General features: G+C 38.3%; 1 protein-coding gene across 6 annotated transcripts in view; it reads right to left on the bottom strand.

Annotated features, from left to right (window-relative positions):
* The window catches only part of LOC128878668 (tensin-1), a 334,268-nt gene that overhangs the window by 188,268 nt on the left and 127,200 nt on the right, over positions 1–18,800 (bottom strand). Inside the window, exon 1 of one of the 6 annotated variants that reach the window (XM_054127050.1) lies at positions 12,282–12,998. The exons of the other annotated variants lie outside the window; for them this stretch is intronic. Coding sequence (XP_053983025.1) covers positions 12,282–12,308 — 27 coding nt within the window. The 5' untranslated portion in view covers positions 12,309–12,998. Of the gene's footprint in view, positions 1–12,281; positions 12,999–18,800 lie in introns of those variants that run through there. 6 annotated transcript variants of the gene reach the window in all.

Below are 18,800 nucleotides of genomic sequence, written 5' to 3'. Positions count from 1 at the left end.
TATTATGAATGTTCATGAAGAGAAAATTGTTCAGTTATACTCGACTACAACTTTTGATCTGTAGGTATTTCACAAACGATGAACTACGTACTTTTGAAACAAAATTAATTTACCAACTCTGTTCGGAGAATATTTCCGATGATTCGTGGCCGATGATATTCTCAAGTTCCGAAATTTCGAGGTTCGCAATCGCATTCTTCGTCGAGGGAGATGATAGCCGGCACACTTTGTACAGTTGCTCCAGAAACAACGATATGGAACGGGAAATGAAATTGCCAAAGTGTTTCTCGAGCAATAAGGAAGTCTCGAAAGTCGAGACGCAGCTGCAAAGTTTTTTTAAATCTGATAATGCATCCGCGAATCCCCGTAATATTTCGAGTCAGTTTCAGCCGTTGCAGCTTCTCGAAAACTTTCAGTTGAACTCGAACGCGGAACTTTGGAGGATCTTATACCCTTGGTCGTGGGTGTTTCTCCCTTTCTTGTTTCGTCTATCACCAGAGTCCTGCGGACGCAGACGCGGAGGAATTTGGGACGTTGCTCTGCGTCACGACTGAGGAAAGATCCCGGTGACGCAGACACTATATTCAGAGGAGGATTGCCGAGGATGTTTCCCGAATGTCGTGGACAGAGATTTCGAAACAAGAGTGACTGTGTACGATCAATCTCAACAGTCTATGTTATATACGTTACATGTTTGCGGTGGAAAGTGTTTCCAAATGGAGCTTTAGGATTTTGTGCTTCAAGAACAAATTTTAATTTTTAAGTTTCAACGAAGAATATTGGCACAAAAAATGTCGTGATTAAGTTGTACATTGGTCTCTTAACCCTTTGCACTCGAATGTCTCTTCTGAGGGGACATCGTAAGTCCAGGCAAACTTGATTAGTGATTACAGAGGATAAACTTATGGGAGCGTAAAATTTGTAAACGCTACTGTAAAATTTGTATTTGCTATTCAAATATCACAAAAATCAAATAAAAATATGGTGCATGTATTAAGATATATATAACAAATATGAACTTGTGTTACATGGAAAAAGAATGCCTAAAAAAGCGACAAAGAGCATTTGTATAAGAAAGTAAGATGTGGGAACTTATTTTGTATGACATGGTGCAATTTTTGAAGATAAATAAAAGCGCTTAAGATTGCAACTTAAAAGATAAAAACTATCGATGCATATGTATAACTGTTTCACACATTATCACATATCAGAATCAATGTCTACTGATTCATATAAACTCGAGTATCATTACAGTAAATTATATGTTTCATAAGTTACATTACGTAACACGACATGATTCCTGTTTGCACATTCTGTAACGAAATGGCTCCGAGTGTAAAGGGTTAATTCAAAAGTAGTGAACTATGTAGTTAATTAAAAAAAATGACGTTAATCTAAACTAAACATGCGAACAAAATATATACAGAATATTCTGACAAGTTTAACAAAATACTCCAAATAACTAATAATAAGATTTATGAAGCTCAGTTGTGAAACCCGACATCGCGAAATTATACATAATAGTGTCGCAGGTTAGAGTTTCAGAAAAAATGGTTCTTATCGATCCATTAATATGTATACCTAGTGCCACGGCAAATTTAATGAATAATTCATGGACCACGGGAACGTACAACTGAAACGAGTGTTTCAGTGCCCCGACAGACTGATGTTCATCGCGCTAAACATTCCCTTGGAAGTGTACACAGAGAGCAAGCGAAGGAATTTCAGCGAAAAGACGCATTATGCGCGTCCTTAAGAGTGAAACGCGATTCCCAGAAGGACTATTTCGGCCCGTTTGTAAACTTCAGCGAACAGCCTTGGCTAGTCTCGACCGAATTCTTCATCGAGTTCGCGAAACAGAATGCATGTGGTCGAGGGAAAAGAGGAACGAGAGCAGAAAAGGCGAACCCGAGTAGGACGAAGAGAGGCCTCGAATGAATGGATCCGCCTTCGTTCGCAGTAATTTGCTCTCGGAGTCATTTGCATGGCAATTAATTGGCCGTGATTACGCAAGATTTATGGTGGTATGGTTGCTCTTGTCACTATATAAAGCGCGTCGCCGTTGTCTTTTTCATCCAGCGTATGAATTAAAAATTATAGTGTTGAAAGGACTGCGGAACGCCTCTTTCAGAATTTCGTTCCCCCTTCCAGTCTGAGATCAGACTTCCCCGTTCGATCTCGGTACATTGTGGGCGGGTTATTACAAAATGAATATTAAAGAATTCCATGAAAGGACTATCTACCGAAACCGATCCATCGGACGCGGTAGGTCATAATAGAACGGTGATAGTTGTAGGAACTAGAGGTCCACATTAACCCATTTGCATTAGACGGAAAAGTTGGAAAATTCGTTCTTATCACCAATATTTTATTTGAATTCAATTTCCATATAAATTGCGCGCATATATGCGCCTCTGGTGATAGTAGACAGACAAAATGCGCGCATATATGCGCTGATGATGCAAATGGGTTAATACAAGAATCGAGATAATCTGCTCTAGTTAATGTACTTATGAAGGATACTTCTAAATCTTTTTTATTGTGCACTTATTATTTATTTTATATTGCAAACTCGACATTCTTACTGCGATTAAACATCAAACGACACTTTATGCACAGAAGAAACGAATTTAAAGATATTGTAGTATTGGAAGTAACACTTTCAAAATTTCGTTCTCCATTCCAAACCAGGCTTTCCATTTTTGTCCTTGTTGAATTCTGAGCACGGACTTATAAAAGTAATACTAAAACGCGGTAAGTCGTAATAGAACATCGAAAGTTGTAGGTAATTAGAGCTCTACACTCATACAAGAATCGAGATAACCAGCCAATAGAAAGCTTTACCTACATTGCTTTAGTTAATATATTTAAATACGATACTTCCAAACCTTTCGTCTGTACAACATTTTTTCATTCTTTCTTTCTGTGGTTGAACATCAAACTAGTATGTACAGAAGAAATGAATTCAAAGACTGTGTTGAAAAGACTATATTCAGAATTTCATTCTCCAGTCTAACCTGAAACCGGGCATTTCCTTTTTCGATCTCGTTGAATTATAAGCGTGGTTTTGTAAAATTAATATTAAAATGTTGAAAGAAGGGTTTATGAACCGGTTCAGCAGTTGCAACAGAATTCATTTACTCGAAAAGCGAGACTTGTTAGTAACAAAGACCACAGAACATAATATTTTTTCAATAGTTAATACATTATAAGATACTTGACACGTATAACAACATTAAAATGGACTTTGAGATTTGTGTAACAAAAATATTGTATCATAAATCGTTAAGAAAATCGTATTATCCTCGATATGTTCGTAACACTGTTACTTTTAAACTTTTAAATACGTGTTTCCTATCTAAAAAGCATTTAAACAAAAACTGTTTACAGATGCTAAAGTTCTAAAAAAGAATAATGTGGTATCCAATGAGTCGAATACGTGACGTTTTCATTTAGAATTTTGCGTTCGACAATAAGACATACGAAGCCTTAGATTTTCTGAATATTCCGTTATTCCATTGATTTTTTAGATACCAGTATTATGCAAATGCACATATAGAGATATATAAGTACAAAGCAAATAAAAGAAAAGATACTTAAGTACATAGCAGCTTAAATGCTGTTATTAGAAGTCAACCTCAAAGTAGATATTCGAGTTTCGTAATCTACTTTCAAGAAATTATACCCTGCACATGTCTTGCCATACGTAGATTATGACTCCTATATTCAGAGCTCACATTGGAATAAGTATGGTATCCTTTTAGGGAAAAGAGACATAACAAAATTTCAAGATATATTCTCTACGAGATAAGCAAACTATACATATATCAATTCCGAATCGTAACGATACTACTCGCAGCTCTGGTTTCTTTTTTTTTTTAAAGCAGAGTTATTCGTAATCTATTTATGTAACATACAGCTGTGTAACGTATCTTCAAATTCATCGATTAATTAATTTTTACTCTTTAGCTATAATGTTGAAGAAACTTCTTGTACTATACAATAAGACTAATCGAACGGCTGATGGTAAATTCAGCTGTCTAAATTGTACACGTAATCACTGGGGAACACATACAATGATAAGTTTTGGTGAGCCGTTATCCCCCCTTGATTGTAATGTACATATGTATTTATATTAAGAGACAATACGCTGGATCTCGCTTCTTTTGCTCAACTCCATAATTCGTCAGAAAGTTTGAAAATAATTTTCAAACCGACACCACTGACACCCAGAAGTCACGATTAACTGTAAAAATGATTCATAGCGAATCTGTCCCGGCATGAAGGAACCTGTTTCTGAAGGCTCGCGACGTGAATAGAGGCGAACAATATAAAAAGAAAAAACGTACATTCATTCACTTTCGAGTCACTAATTATCCTTCAGCCAGAACCAATGTACATACGAGGACTATTATATTCTTGATTGACTTGTACCGTGTGACTGATGGGAGACACAAGTTCGAAGGAGTTGGTTTGACTGTGTTTCGAAGAGCAAACAAATAGTTAGCTATTATTCCAAGTCAGGTCCTAAATAGCTCTTTGAATTATGATATATAGCGAGCAATTCCATTTAGAAAGAAAAACACTTGTGGCAGGTGATGGGTTGCCGATGTCTACGGCGTCGTAACAGGACCGTCATAAACAGTACAAAAAGGGAAGGATGCGTTATCTTTCAAGTTGGAACAACTAACAATCTGTTCGGTTAGAATGCTGTGTGGCAGACTTGTACCGTGTTTTCCCAAAAAGTAATGGACACGTCGATTTCGTTTTTCCTAGAGTTGAGTAGTATGTATATATCAAACTGTAACCATAAAATATGCTTTACGTGCTTTCTCAGACATGTTCACGTTTTTTTCTTGATTTGGAAGAAAGATGTTAAAAAATGACCCACTTAGGATAAATAACGGTAGAATTACAAACATAGTTTCTCGAATAAAAAATACTAACATAGACTATCATCCACAAAAATACTGTTTGAATTTTTATATATTACCTATATTTGTTTCGATATTACGATCATGTGAAATCAACGATTTCAAATTTTTTCCTATGTGCACTTTCTGCTTCATCCACTTTTTAAATAATTTTCCAATAATATTGGCGATAAATAAGTGTGAGTTTATAGTTCCTCGAAAGCGAACGAATGATGCCTTATCGATTATTAAGGAGTCGGAGCTACCCGGAGCTTACTAAAATTAACTGTTTATTAACATCCTCTTTTGTATACAGTTACAAATTTCATCCATCTCTTCCATAAGGTAGCTCTAAAAATGATCAGCTACAAGAATAATGAATATTTCACTTTATATGTGACCGACACAACGGGGACCGAAGAAGCAGTTTACGAAAGAAGTCTTCGAAGAATCGATCTGACTACAGTTGGAAGAGCAAACATGCGATAAAGTCCGTGCTAAAAGCGCGACGAGATAAAATGTGGATAGACATCCGGTCGCTCCCGGAAGGCTGATTATCGATATATTTGCGAACGACTGGCGGCTACGCGGGGGCGGACAGTATCGAAAATGAGACTTCGTCTTTCAGTTTTCGCCATTGCCTGCGAAAAGAGTCCATCGAACGGTACGGTTTTCTCCGGCTCGCGGCTGGCTGTTCGCCAACGATCTTTTATTCGAGATGTCCAATCAATCTGGCCGCAGCGTGCATGGAAAAGACGGAAAGCCATCTGGCCTCGATACCGTCGCTTTCCAAGTTTCTCGGCTATCGAAATTTCAACGAACACGCAGCCGAACGAACGCCTATCGCGGTCTACGCGAGCGTGGCATGCAGCTTCGGTGTTCGCCGCTATCACTCTTCGATAATTAAAATTGCCTGACAAAGAGACGCGCCGGTTTATCAGCGGTATTTACCGGCGATTACGACTCGGCGAGCGAGAGTTTCTCCATCGAACCGCGAAAAGGACTACTCCCGGCCATGACTAGGTACTTTTGACAGCGTTCCGAGCATCGACAAACGAATAGATGCTGATAGAAAATAATCTGACGGGGAAATCTGAAGCTAAGAACCGAGATTACCTGCTTTCAATTATAATCTATTTTCGCGGAATGGTAGATTACAGGCGCTTATAAACACGCGCTAGATACGAGGTACCGCAATAATTCTAGGGATATAAGTAGTTGAATTAGAGACACGTGATGGCGTGCGTGAAAAGTCAGGTGTAGTCACTTTTTAGTTTTAGAAATATAAGTAATTCAAGTAATTTTTTTTAGAACATTATTGTTCGAGCAAAGAAATCGTACAAACTAACATAGCGCGATATATCTATTTTTTGAGTATCATATTCGCACTAAAATTTGATGTCGATGACTGGAAATTACTTTCATTAGTTAAAGGGTTAGGAGTAGACTCGACTTTCACGGAGAAATGTGCACCAATATTCAGGTTACTATTGCTGCCGCGAAACGAGATAGTTGACTGCAATACACTCCTTGATTACCCGCTGCAGGGAACGCGATGGTCCATGGCGATGTTACGGGTTTCTGGAACGTTCGCCTAAACGCTCGGTTTGCCATTAGATTCGCTGTTTTATTGCATTAATGTGTACGAGCCTTTATATATAGCCCCTAGCAGTGACTTGGAATTCTCCACTTTCGCGAAGATGTCTTATGTATCCGCAGTTTGCACAAATGTTTGGCATTTTCAGTTTAAAGATATACGTGATTAACAAATTAAAAGATAGTTATTCAGCGCTTTCGATGAGGCTATAATTATTAGCTAGAAAATATACTTTACTCACCTTTCGATTTTATGTTAGCCTTCTTCAGTGAATACATATGTTCGTATTAAAAATCTTGCTCATCTTTAATCATAATGTATAGCTTGAAAGGTATTAGTACATCCTCATAAGCAGTACTCTATATATATATACAATTTATATATATAAATTGTATAAATTCTTGTTATATATTAATTTAGAACATTCGTAATATTTGTAGGTTACAAGGATCACTAAAACGATGAGTCGAAATGAAAAATAAATAGTAGTTTGTTTCAGACTGTAAAATTGTTATATTTTAATTTCATATAAATAACCAGCAGTTAGGACGAGTGGTAAAAGGTATTCCTCTATTTCTAAAGAAATACTTTTGCATCATGCAGCTATGGGTGTGTCTATAATGACGACTATTCTTATGCTTTTAATAGTTATGTGACTAAGGTTAGACATCATATATATCGTAGGTGCATTTATGAATGAATATCATCGAATAAAAGTAACGAATACGTAAAATTATATAAACTAAAGTAACATCGATCTTATACAGTTTTTTTTATAGTGTTTCGTTTCTTCATTTTAAAGTTCCTGCGATCCTTATGACTCTACCTTTAACCTTATTCTCCTATTTCTAAATATTCTAATGATTATTTATATTCATTACATATAAAAGTAACTATTATTATTTAGTAATTTTGTACTAAGCTTTTTTAATCACTTTGTACAAAATAGATTTTAGTATGGTGTACTTTGTTAATTTGCCTTACTTATAACATACTACAAATTATATTGTCATTACAAATATTCTACATTGAGAACCTCTGGGAGACAATATTTTAATCCGAAGAGTTAGCTTTTATTTCTTATTTCTGTGACTTCTTTGAAAAATTCTTCGCTGTTGTCCACCTGATACTTACAATAAAACTTGCGAGTACTAAAACTTTTGCTTCCATTACTTACACCACGGCCACTTTGATAAAAGAAAAAGACAAAGATTGTTATTAATATTTCACAAATAGCAATAGGGACTCGTCGTTTACCATTCTGCGAAGTAGACTGAAGTCGATGCCGCACAAATTCGGTCTTTTCTTCGCTAAAGTTTGTTTCAAGATGAGAACGAATGGAAAAACACGTCGTGAATTTCGACGTGCAAACAGTAGCGTACCTGACAGTGAGTCTTATCTAATCGAGCACCGAGTCTTATCACGCCCTATCTTTTGTCCTCGTTCTTCATTCAAACAGAACTTAGCCATGAATTGCGAGTTTTGCTCGCGTAAAAAGAGCAAAGGCAATCTAAGCTGCGCGGAAGCACTCGGTAAAGGTAAACTCGATGGGTTTGCATTTCAACGTACGGTATTGCATTAGTAATTTAAACAGTCTATTCGCTCGGAGTAATTGTTTACATTGACATGATCGATATTTGTGATGAAACGGTTGCGATAAGACACGCGAGATTCTTTAACTATCTCAGCAAATGTGACCGTCAGAAACACTAAGTCTGTAAGTTTTCCAGTTTCATCCACGATTGGCTTCTTACCAGAGAGACTATAAAAAAAAAAAAACGAAAAATTTCAGCGTATAGCAAAGCTAAGCTGTATATTCGTGCTACGTGTAAGTATCTTGTGTGTTTACAATTAAAAGACAAGCTTGTATGTGTACATATTAAAAAATTATAATTTTGGAGTCTCACGGAAGACGTTATTTATTTTGTGTTTTGATTCTTTATCTTAATATTCTTTAGAATGTGCAAATTTTACAATATAATTTACTAAATTCATTTTTTACGTCATATTCGTAAATGCAATGGCAACATTCGTCGTTCTGAAAATGACTTTAAAACGAAGAGTTAAAACGTACATAAATAATAGGCCATTTAAGTATGTAAAATTATCATCCTTTAAGTTGTTATGCAAGAATATCCTCAGACTAAAAACCCTGAATAGACTGTCAAGTCCCGGATACATAAGCCATCGTCGCGAACGTCGAGAATTCCAAGTCTCTGGCAGAGCTGTATATAAGGGCACGTGCACACCAATACAATAAAACAGCGAAGCCAATTGCAAACCGAGCGTTTAGGAGAACGCTTCAGAAACCCGTAACATCGCCGTGAACCATGGAGTTCCTTTCAGCTAGCAATCAAAGAGCGTATTCCAGTCAACTGTTTCGTTCTGTGGCAGAAACAGTAACCCGAATATGGCGCATATTTCGCCGTGGAAGTAAAGACTACTCTCAACTCGGTTTCGCATTCTCTATACTCAAAATGTCAGATACAATATTTACTCACTTATAAAACTATGTATAGACGCAAGGACAACAACATGTTTATTCTATAAAAACATTCAATATAGACTGAGAAGATATAGGAGAATGGTTTTTGCTTTATCCACTTGAGATTAAATTACCACGCCAGATCATTCAAAGAATCTTAGGTTCATGTCGTGTGTATTTGCCAAATATCATAATCTAGAAATAATATGATAAGTACATTACCACGCGAAGTGGAGTGAAATGGAGTGGTAGAAAATAGGCTATGGAGTGATAATCTTCAGAACTTCGGAAGCCCTATTCAAACGCTAATTCTTCCTACTCAAGCTATTGTCCGAACATTATCGAATACGGTAGAACGTCGACAATCCGCAATGTTTATCTAAAGAAAGTTTATCAATACTACTACTTATTATCAGAAGAGATAATGAAAATCTTTCTTGTTTAGTCTTAACAAGGTTTAGTCAATATTATACTCTGCAGTAGCTATGTGTATTAGTATGATACTGAAATTAACAAAAGTTATGTAACGTAAAATCATATAAGTACAGATTAACAATGAATTCAGCAATTTCAACGTTTTTATCATAACTAAACTGCGGATTTTATGGATTTATAGCGTACAGTAATATGGAAAACATACACAAAGTATATACAAGTTTATACAAAGTATGTATAATGTACGTAGAATATATTCTATTAATTAATATTTCGTTCAGCATAAGTGTATGTTACTTTTGGTTGCGTTTAGCATATATTTGTCATATTCACTTTTATTATAAATAATTGTATCACAAAATCCACTTTTTAATTATAATGAATAAGTTTTCTAAGTTTGAAGTAAAATAATTTCAAATGTTTTTAATCGTGTATGTAAAAGTCAAGTTTGGTATTTCATAAAACAGCTTGCGCTTGACGTTAAACATAGATACACGTTTGTATTCCTGTTAAAATATATTTTGGATTTTATTTCCTTCTATCGCGAACATTTCATAGCATTCGCGACAGCCGACACTGTGGTTTTTGATTTCGAAAATTATTTACTTTGATATTTCAGATTAGAACTGATAACTGTTATCAAGAATGCGTTTTAGTCGTAAAGAAGATATTACATAAAAATATGTATGCTCCACTGCGTATAATAAATTAAATAATTTAATAAAATGTCAATATAATAGCATATAAATTAAAAGTTACACGACCTCATAGAGTTAAGTTTCGTAACGGCATTCTAATTTTGTTATGTATTCAGGTAAGGAAAGTGGGGTATGATAACGAATAGTTGTAAAATTAATTTTCGTTTAATTGGTAGAAATTTGACACGTACTACCATATATCCATTGTTATACAAAGCAAGTATCTGTATAATAATACATATATCATGTAGTATTTCTTTTGTAGCAAGGCCACAATGAATATAACATATCATACAGTGCGCCTTTCTCTGGGTAAATTACTATAAAGATTTTAATTCTTTTTATGGATATTACGATTGTTTATTCAAAGTGAAGTAAGATGACTATATCTTACCTTACTACGCTCGTCATTTTAACCTACTACACATATATATTGACGAATTTGCACCTATAATGAACAAAAATGTTTCACCTTATTTATTAAACAAATTAATTTACTCAAATTTGTATATATAAATTACACATGAATGAATAACTTTTGTCGTCTTCAACTTATCCCACTTTCCCATTTACCTATACATCCACTTATGCGTAGAAAAAATGTTTAAAAAGAATAATGCCTCTGCATGCAGTACAGTTACCGATTTCAGCTACTTCTATATTGCTGTTTTTGGTGTTTCACGTGGTTTTCGAAGATCAAGGATAGGTCTGTAAGCCGTTGGTGGCTCCTATCCTATATAATATTATACATCTCCGACTAATGATAATATTGGTACATGTTAAGAGCTTGGACATATTTACTAACAGTACATAGAAGATCCTGGGTGGTCATCTAAACATAACATTGAAGGGTTGGCCAGCTCAACATCAATTATCGAACAAGAAGCGGTGCCCTCAACGCGATAAAGTCATGGACTTCAACTGCGTACTTCGAGTGCACTGTTAACACTTGAATGTCTACTTATTTTAGTCTTCATATTCGAAAAGAAGCAAGTTTATGTCAATGCCCTCTAACCATGGACATGAAAATACGTGATAGATTTTATTCACTACGAATTTTGCTGTTGTACTTAAAATTCGATTGTCAAACCCAAAGTAGTCTGCAGCTAATTTCAAATGAAACAGACCAGCAATCTCGTTATTGTAATCTCTTTAAGGAACACGATTTAAAATAAGAATAAAATTCAAGCTGCACAGAATACGGTCTTATTACTTACTCCGCTTTAAAGTTAGTATAAAACCTAGAACAACATGTTTTATTATTATAAAACAATTTACTTACCCAGAATAAATTTTTAAGAAAAATAAACACAAAAGAGTTAAGCAAAAGGTGGCACAGTCTTTAACACACCCAACTCCAAAGAGATATGGTGGGCTAGGAAACAGTGTATTTATTCATTGAAAACGCGTGTGAACTTCTTCAACATATTCTGAGTTATCCATAGATGCAATAAAAATATTTGTTTCAGATTTATTTGCAGATTAATTATAAGATTGCATCACTTAAATCACTTTACTTATCTTCGTATAATTTTTGAAATTATTACATTATATTTTATTTGTTTCAATAGATAAAACTAAATTTTATTGCGTCACGATGTTACTTAGAGAAGATCGGAGACATGTACACGCATGTCAGCGAATTACTCTGCTTTTCGGACCACATCGAGTAACGATCTTCAGGCATCCGCAAGGGTACAGTTAGCCCTTGATGATTTTCAGACTTCAGCTACCAAGCCGCCAAATTTGACCTATATACCTCATACTTCTTTCTACAATTATTGGATTATTGACAACATTTTTGCTGCAATTTTGGTGAGAATTATTGAAACAGGGAACTAAGTATATATATGAATTGATTCGACTCTCCACTCTGTATTTTCAAAGATATAGTAGCGTGCATAAGAAATACGAGTTGGTAGTTTTATCGTTAAATAGAACCAAAGTGAACCGCGTCCCCGAGCATCCTCCACCTTATCCTCCATGTCCCGTTCATGCGATTCCCCATCCCGTCGCGCTGATGTGTACAAGCCCTAAGTCCCCATCGCGGCGAATTTAGAACGCAACAAGAAGAAACCGCGCGGGCGACATGGCTAAGAAACAGAGGTGAAAAAAAACTCCAAGGAAGGAGGAAAGAAACGTGGCGCAAGTACCTCATTGGTGGAACCGTGACCGTTCATCTTGCCGTCACCTCTGGTATCCCATTACCGGTCTGCGGCGAAACGCTCCAAGGATCGTTCACCTTCTCGCATCGGTTCTCGAAAATGGCGCATCTCACTTCGTCTACCCCCCTCGTGTCACCTCTGGGGCGTTCGACCTTCGCGCACAAAAACCGATTCGACTCGCACCCCGACGGACCACTCTCGATTTTCGTTAAGCTGGTCAACGCCGGTCAAGGTCACGCCGCGATCCACTCCGGTACTAATTTTGGCGGATTGTCCCCGAGTTCGACGACCTTTCTCGCGTTTAGCTCCGACCACGATTTCAAGAATTCGATCGCAAGATCGATCCACTATCGAGCCTCCACCGAACGTGACAGTTTTTCCTGAGACACTCTTTTCACTCTCGAGGTTGTTCTTTCACTGTTCCCGTTCTAACCATGTCACACCACTTCACTGTCAGGGTTTCTCGATCAGTTTCGATTAGTCAGTCGATAACCACGTGAATTTTTTAGGATCGGCCACCTGCCCCTGCCGACCGAGGTTTCGGAGCAGGGAAATCACTGACAACTTTCACGCACCGTGTCAAGCGATCGTGAGAGAATTTTTAGAGCACTATGCAGATTTGGATTAGAGTTGGTCCGTCGCAGGGTTGACAAACTGAGACGAATTTTCCGAGGGATCGAACACCGCCGGCGAATCGATCTTTCCCACGTCCTTCGCGGTGGAGCGCTGTTCGCGGACTGGAGAGCTCCGCATCGCGCGTGCACGGAGCCCATCGCTATCGCCGCAGGTAGACACCCCACCAAATACATACACCGGCGGCAAAATTTGTGGTCGAATCTTAACAACCCGCTGTTACACCGACGACGTTAAGAATTATATACGAGTACATTCTGATTTATCTTCGTCGTTGCCACAGGCACGCAAAAAATATAACGTCACACTCACTGTTCTTAAAATATCTTTATCTGTTAAAGTAATATATTTATATATGTTTCTAGTGCATTCATTTCGAACTCGAAATATCGGTGTTGAATGGAATACTAAAAAGAAAAGAAAATTTCTTGCACAAAAAAATATTAACACACCTACACTTTAATAATTAAAATTAATAGTTCCCTTGAATTTTAAAATACATAATATATTTTTAATACATCGTGTGCATGTCTTTGGCATTATTTATAACCAACAATCGATTTGGCATCGATTCTATTAGTATCTTTGCAGACTAGTCTCCCGATAGTGACTTCTTTAAATCATTTTCATTGGTTATTTTGAAGTTATAAATTAAAATTTTCTTCGTATTGTTAATTGGTACTACCGTACCGAGTGTGCCTGTGCAACTGCTATTCATTAACATGAAACACTCATGCACAAATGCCCAAATCTAAGTGACTTCTATTTTATATAAAATCAGGTAAAACAAAAGTCGAATGCGTGAAATAGGTATAGAAGTTACCTAATAACCCACGAAACGATATTTTATTAGAAGATCAACCTAATTAAATGTTTCCGAGAAAAATATTAAGATAGCGTATATTCTATCGAATATCATCCATGATCTCTAAAACAATAATTTGCATATATTATGGCCTGTTCGGAATCCACTTTCATATAAATCATATAGAATATTTTTATTTTACAATAGTATCAAATAATCGTAAAGAATTTGTTCAAGTCATTTCGATAGGTACATGTTAGTTCTCAGGAAAGGAAACGTTTAGTCACCAGGTGCGAGTTAAGGAATTAGCTACCCAACGCCAAAGCTCAACCTCGACGCGTTCTAGCAGCATAATTCCTTGCATAATGGCGATAAATCGATGGAAGAAGGATGCACGCAACTGTGTCCTCGTAAATTGTACCTACTTTCTGCGACACGGTCGCGAGATCTCGCGGCGCGCTCAATCGCGGATGTTATTAGCCATCGGGCCCAACGTAGCAGGCCGCCGAGTCAATGTCACGACCGACGCCGCGGACTTCTTTTCGCTCGTCACATTTATCCTGCGTCTCGGCTTACTCCGTCTCGATCCTCGCCGTCGATCCAGTCCCTCTTCGTACGATCAATAGCCCCGACCCAGCTCTGAATCCCGTTACAGCCCTCGCACGCGATCGCATCGATTTTCTTTACGCGAGTCGAAAATGCATGCATGCGCGCACCGTACCCCGAAATACTAGTGGCAAACCAAGCACCGGAGGTAAATCTCCTTGAAAAAATGAATCGAAAACGTGCAATCAATTTCCAGCATGCAAGACCTCGTATTCAAGAAAAACGTCGTTAAAAACGCGCGAGGGTATCAAGGTTCAGTCACGCCGTGTACGATGGATATCCAAAATTGATTTTCTTGACAACGAAGGCTCGTAGTAAAATTTGTATGATACGTTTTCTATCCATTTTTACAAGGAGAATCATATCTGTGATCTGAAGATTCATTTTCACTTTCCCTGATCTTATACATGGAGGAATGTGTTATCGTTCAAAATTTGATTTTTCTCTTGACATTTTGCATTTCTCAAAGTTTTGAGGTGCTCTGAGTATAGAAATGTAAACGAATAATGGTTATTCAATGCAATTTGTATATATAGGATTCCTAGAATTCCTATATTGAATTTTAAAATACAAAATATGTTTTTAATACATCGTATACATGCCTTTAGCATTATTTATAACCAGCAATCGATTTGGCATCGATTTTATTAGCATCTTCACCGACTAGTTTCTTGATAGTGACTTCTTTAAATCATTTTCATTGCTTATTTTCCGGATTCCTAGAATTCCTACATATATGTATAAACATTATGCAAGGTGTCTCGTAACTGGTAGTACAAAGCGAGTAAAGCGAGAAAATGTAGAATAAAATTGTTCCATATGATGCTTCATTTTTAAAAAAAAATAAGTTAAAATTATCGAATACGCGTGCATTTGGACCAGCTTCAAGCACGACGGATTTCACTGTAGATCACGAGCATAAGGAAAAAGTAAAACCGATGTAAGAGATATTATCATGTTGACAATGTTTGTCAATATTGCAAGAATCACGGAAGTAAATCCCGTCGAACTGTAGCTAAATCAAGTACACGCGTACTCGACAAATATTCAAACTTATTTTTTTTCGAAAATAAAGCATCATATGAAAAAATTTTATTTTACATTTTTCGATTCAATTTTTCATGTACAATCACCTCCTACTCGCTTGTACCACCAGTTGCGGGAACACCCTGTCTATTCGGAGTCCTAGACGTATTTCAGTTAGAAAATCATTGGAGCCTGTCCTTTCTAGATCTGCGAACAAACCTCGAATAATTATCTTCTTCGGTATCGACTGTCTACGCCTAAAAGTATGGCACCATTAGCTTCGGTGTTTCGAGTACGACGTATAGAAGCCTATTAAAAAGAGAGTATCGCACTTGGGAACGTCTTGTTGGGAGTCGAACGGGCGAGTCCTTCCAGTGGCCTCAGCCTCTTTGAACCGGGATGCGCAACCAAGGCATACTCGCGCAGCTTACGTCGCGGGGTGCATCGACCGTCCGCCGTTGTAAACCGTGGTCGCATCTCGTCCTCGCCAAGTACGAAACCCGCGGCTACCATACCTGGTGGTAGCGCGGTGTGTACCACCACCTTGGCCTTCCAAGATTGTAAACAGCCGGCAAGAACCGGGGAAACCAGACGATGGGTAACGTTGGTCCACGGTTCTCCCTGTTCTCCTCCTTCTTCTCCACGTTCATCGTCCCTGGCACGCTTCTTTATCTTCCTCCGTTTCCTCCCTTCTACGCTTCTAGCCGAGATGCGCCCAGGTGCAGCGTCGATGCGCTGACCCACGCCCTTCGACGTTCCTGCGCGGCGTGTGTCAAACCGTTGTCCCAAGAAGAGGAGGAACGGGAACATGATTCACGAAGAGTCCATGGAAATACACTAGATTGTCTCATGCCCTTTACCCTTTCTTACTAAATGGTAAATCTTCCTTCGTCTCTTTCAGGAAGCCTCGAGTAGTACCTTTTTCAGGATTGCTTTGCGAATGAAACAACTCTTATTGAATTTAATAACCCTTCAAGAATCGAATTCCTTCGACACGAATAGAATTTTTTTAGACAAACAAGTAAGTAATATTTAGAAGGGGTATGTCTTGGTTTTCGTCACGCATCGCGAAGCCTCTTTTGATTTTCTAACTCCCAAATCATACGGAAAGGGACGAAGGTACTGCAGGTGAACAAACGAACTATAGAGAACTGTATAATTAAATTCTACAACATCAACGAGAAACAGACTGAGCTGCATGTTTGACTAAACGTTGTCCGACGAAGCCAAGCGTCCAAACTGCGAAAAGAATTTCTAGGGGAATCCGATAGAACATCCCAGGAACATTCGCGAGGAATTTTCAGCGAGGAACACAACGAAGCGGTACGGCCTGGAAGGAACAGAGGAAGATTGGTGGCACGCTATTGTTTACCGTGGTGAAGCGAGAGCTGGAACGTTGCTTCTGATACATCATCTTTATCTACCTTCTCCTCCCTGTGCTCGTTCGCGACGCAGCGCTGTTAGCTGATGCACCATCAGCAAGTCGGATACGATCCACCTTGATACCCTTGTTCGCGATGAATGCGGGATTGTTGCTGGTGTTGATTTAAGAAACCGAGATGAATAGATGGAACGAAGAAAAGTAGGAGGCGAGCGGTCTGTGCTTGATTAAGTAGAATACGAAACGAGCGGGAACGAAAGAAATTTCAAATTTCCGCACGCGACTATCAGCTTCCAACTCCTCTTTCGTACTGGACGACGATATAAGGCTGCTGTATAAGGCTGCGTCTAAACTCTAAGCGGATTACGGTTAGATAAAGAATAGGACGAAAGGAATTCGAGGTGTATATATTCAACAGTATTCGAGAGCGTCTGAATATGCAACAAAGACGGGTTCTCTATCTCTGCTATCTTGTTTACGAGATCCTCGCCCCGATGACTCTCTCGTTCTTTTGATTCATCTAATCCTTTGTTACTTATTTTCATATAACGAGAACGCTTCGATCACCAGGTGTGTCTGAATCGAAGTGCTAAGGTGAAGCTTTCTAGGAATCGACCGAACTCAAACGAGCTACTTATTAATTTCTGCCTTCAAATATATGTATATTAAACGCATTCTGCATGTATAAGGTACTATCGAACAATTATGTATCTTACACTGATTTTATCAGTATTTTACATGGCTCCAGTATTATAAACACCATCGCTGTACAGAGATCCCATCGTAAGGTGAGCGTCGCACTTGATCGTGTCTCCGCGTCGACATCCACGTGGCTCCTCCCTCTTCCGCGATCACAGACTAGCAGTTAACCGCAAAGATGACCCGTGCGGCAGGGAACAAGGAGCTTTCAGGAGTTTGCGTATCAGGAACACGAACTGACACGAATCCCTGTACTTTGAAAACGATCCTAGCAGGCGAACGGATGGGATCGGGAGGGCGGAGGGAACCAACGCTGATCAGGAAGTGGCAAACTTTGGCGACGTCGTGGCTGGTTTGTTAGCCGTGAAGCTTTGATGTTTGGGGAGTTAATGGTGTTTGAGAATTTCGGTACGGCCGGGAGTGGCTGTTTGACGAGAGGGCGTTCGACTTCGCGCGCGGAAGAGAATAGTTCCGTGAGTTTGACATGCCTAGGGGTGACGGAAAAGAAACGGGTTGCGTAGCCTGAGACGACCTTCGATCTCAAGGAAACATCTGGTTCTCCATATTCGTCGAACGATGTCGTTCGTTAGCTCGTTCCAGCTGCCAGCGGTTCTCAGCCGGTTCCGACTCGAATTCCAGGAGAAAAGACGTTATGGCTCGGCGATGATATCAATACCTTCTCACACATACCACAGCGTATCTCGCGAGATACGCGACATGATGCATAGTTCCTTCGCGTATACAGTAGCGTTATAATGTTACAGGGGACGCCAGATAACAGTACTTTCTAGCCAATTTCTAGCGTTACACGAGCGCATACGAACAAACGTAACCGAGATTAATGAATAGGATACGACGGTGGCCTCTCGAACCATACTGGGTGTCGCAGAAAAGTTTTCAGAAACTTGGAAGTGAGAGACCGAGGGGCCAATGGAAAATGAAACCCGTAAAATGGGGTGAATCGAAACAGTGGGGCGATTTTGAATTTAAGTGATTATTTTGTATAATTTGTAGTTGTAACGTTATCTGTAGTTCCTTTTTTGTCTTTCATATACCTTCTGATGAAAATTTACTAATATTTTTGTACTAATAAAATGTGCTTAGTTTTCCACCAAAGCTTCATTGATCATCCAACATAGTTTCTCTATCCACTCCACTTTTCTGAGTGACTAGAAACAGCTTCTTATTTTTTCATATATATTATTTGATTAAACATTGTCAAAATATTTAACAATACAGTTCAAGGAAATGGTAAGACCCACATGGGAACGTGACCAACGAGCAATGTTAGGTCATGAAACATCGAATATACTCGTAATTGGTCAGGAACGTTTGAGAATGACAACACGAGTATTCT

This window comes from Hylaeus volcanicus, chromosome 6 (assembly GCF_026283585.1).
Source record: "Hylaeus volcanicus isolate JK05 chromosome 6, UHH_iyHylVolc1.0_haploid, whole genome shotgun sequence".
Lineage (NCBI taxonomy): Eukaryota > Metazoa > Arthropoda > Insecta > Hymenoptera > Colletidae > Hylaeus > Hylaeus volcanicus.
The sequence above is the reverse complement of the archived record's forward strand: the minus strand, read 5'-3'. Positions and strand labels throughout refer to the sequence as shown.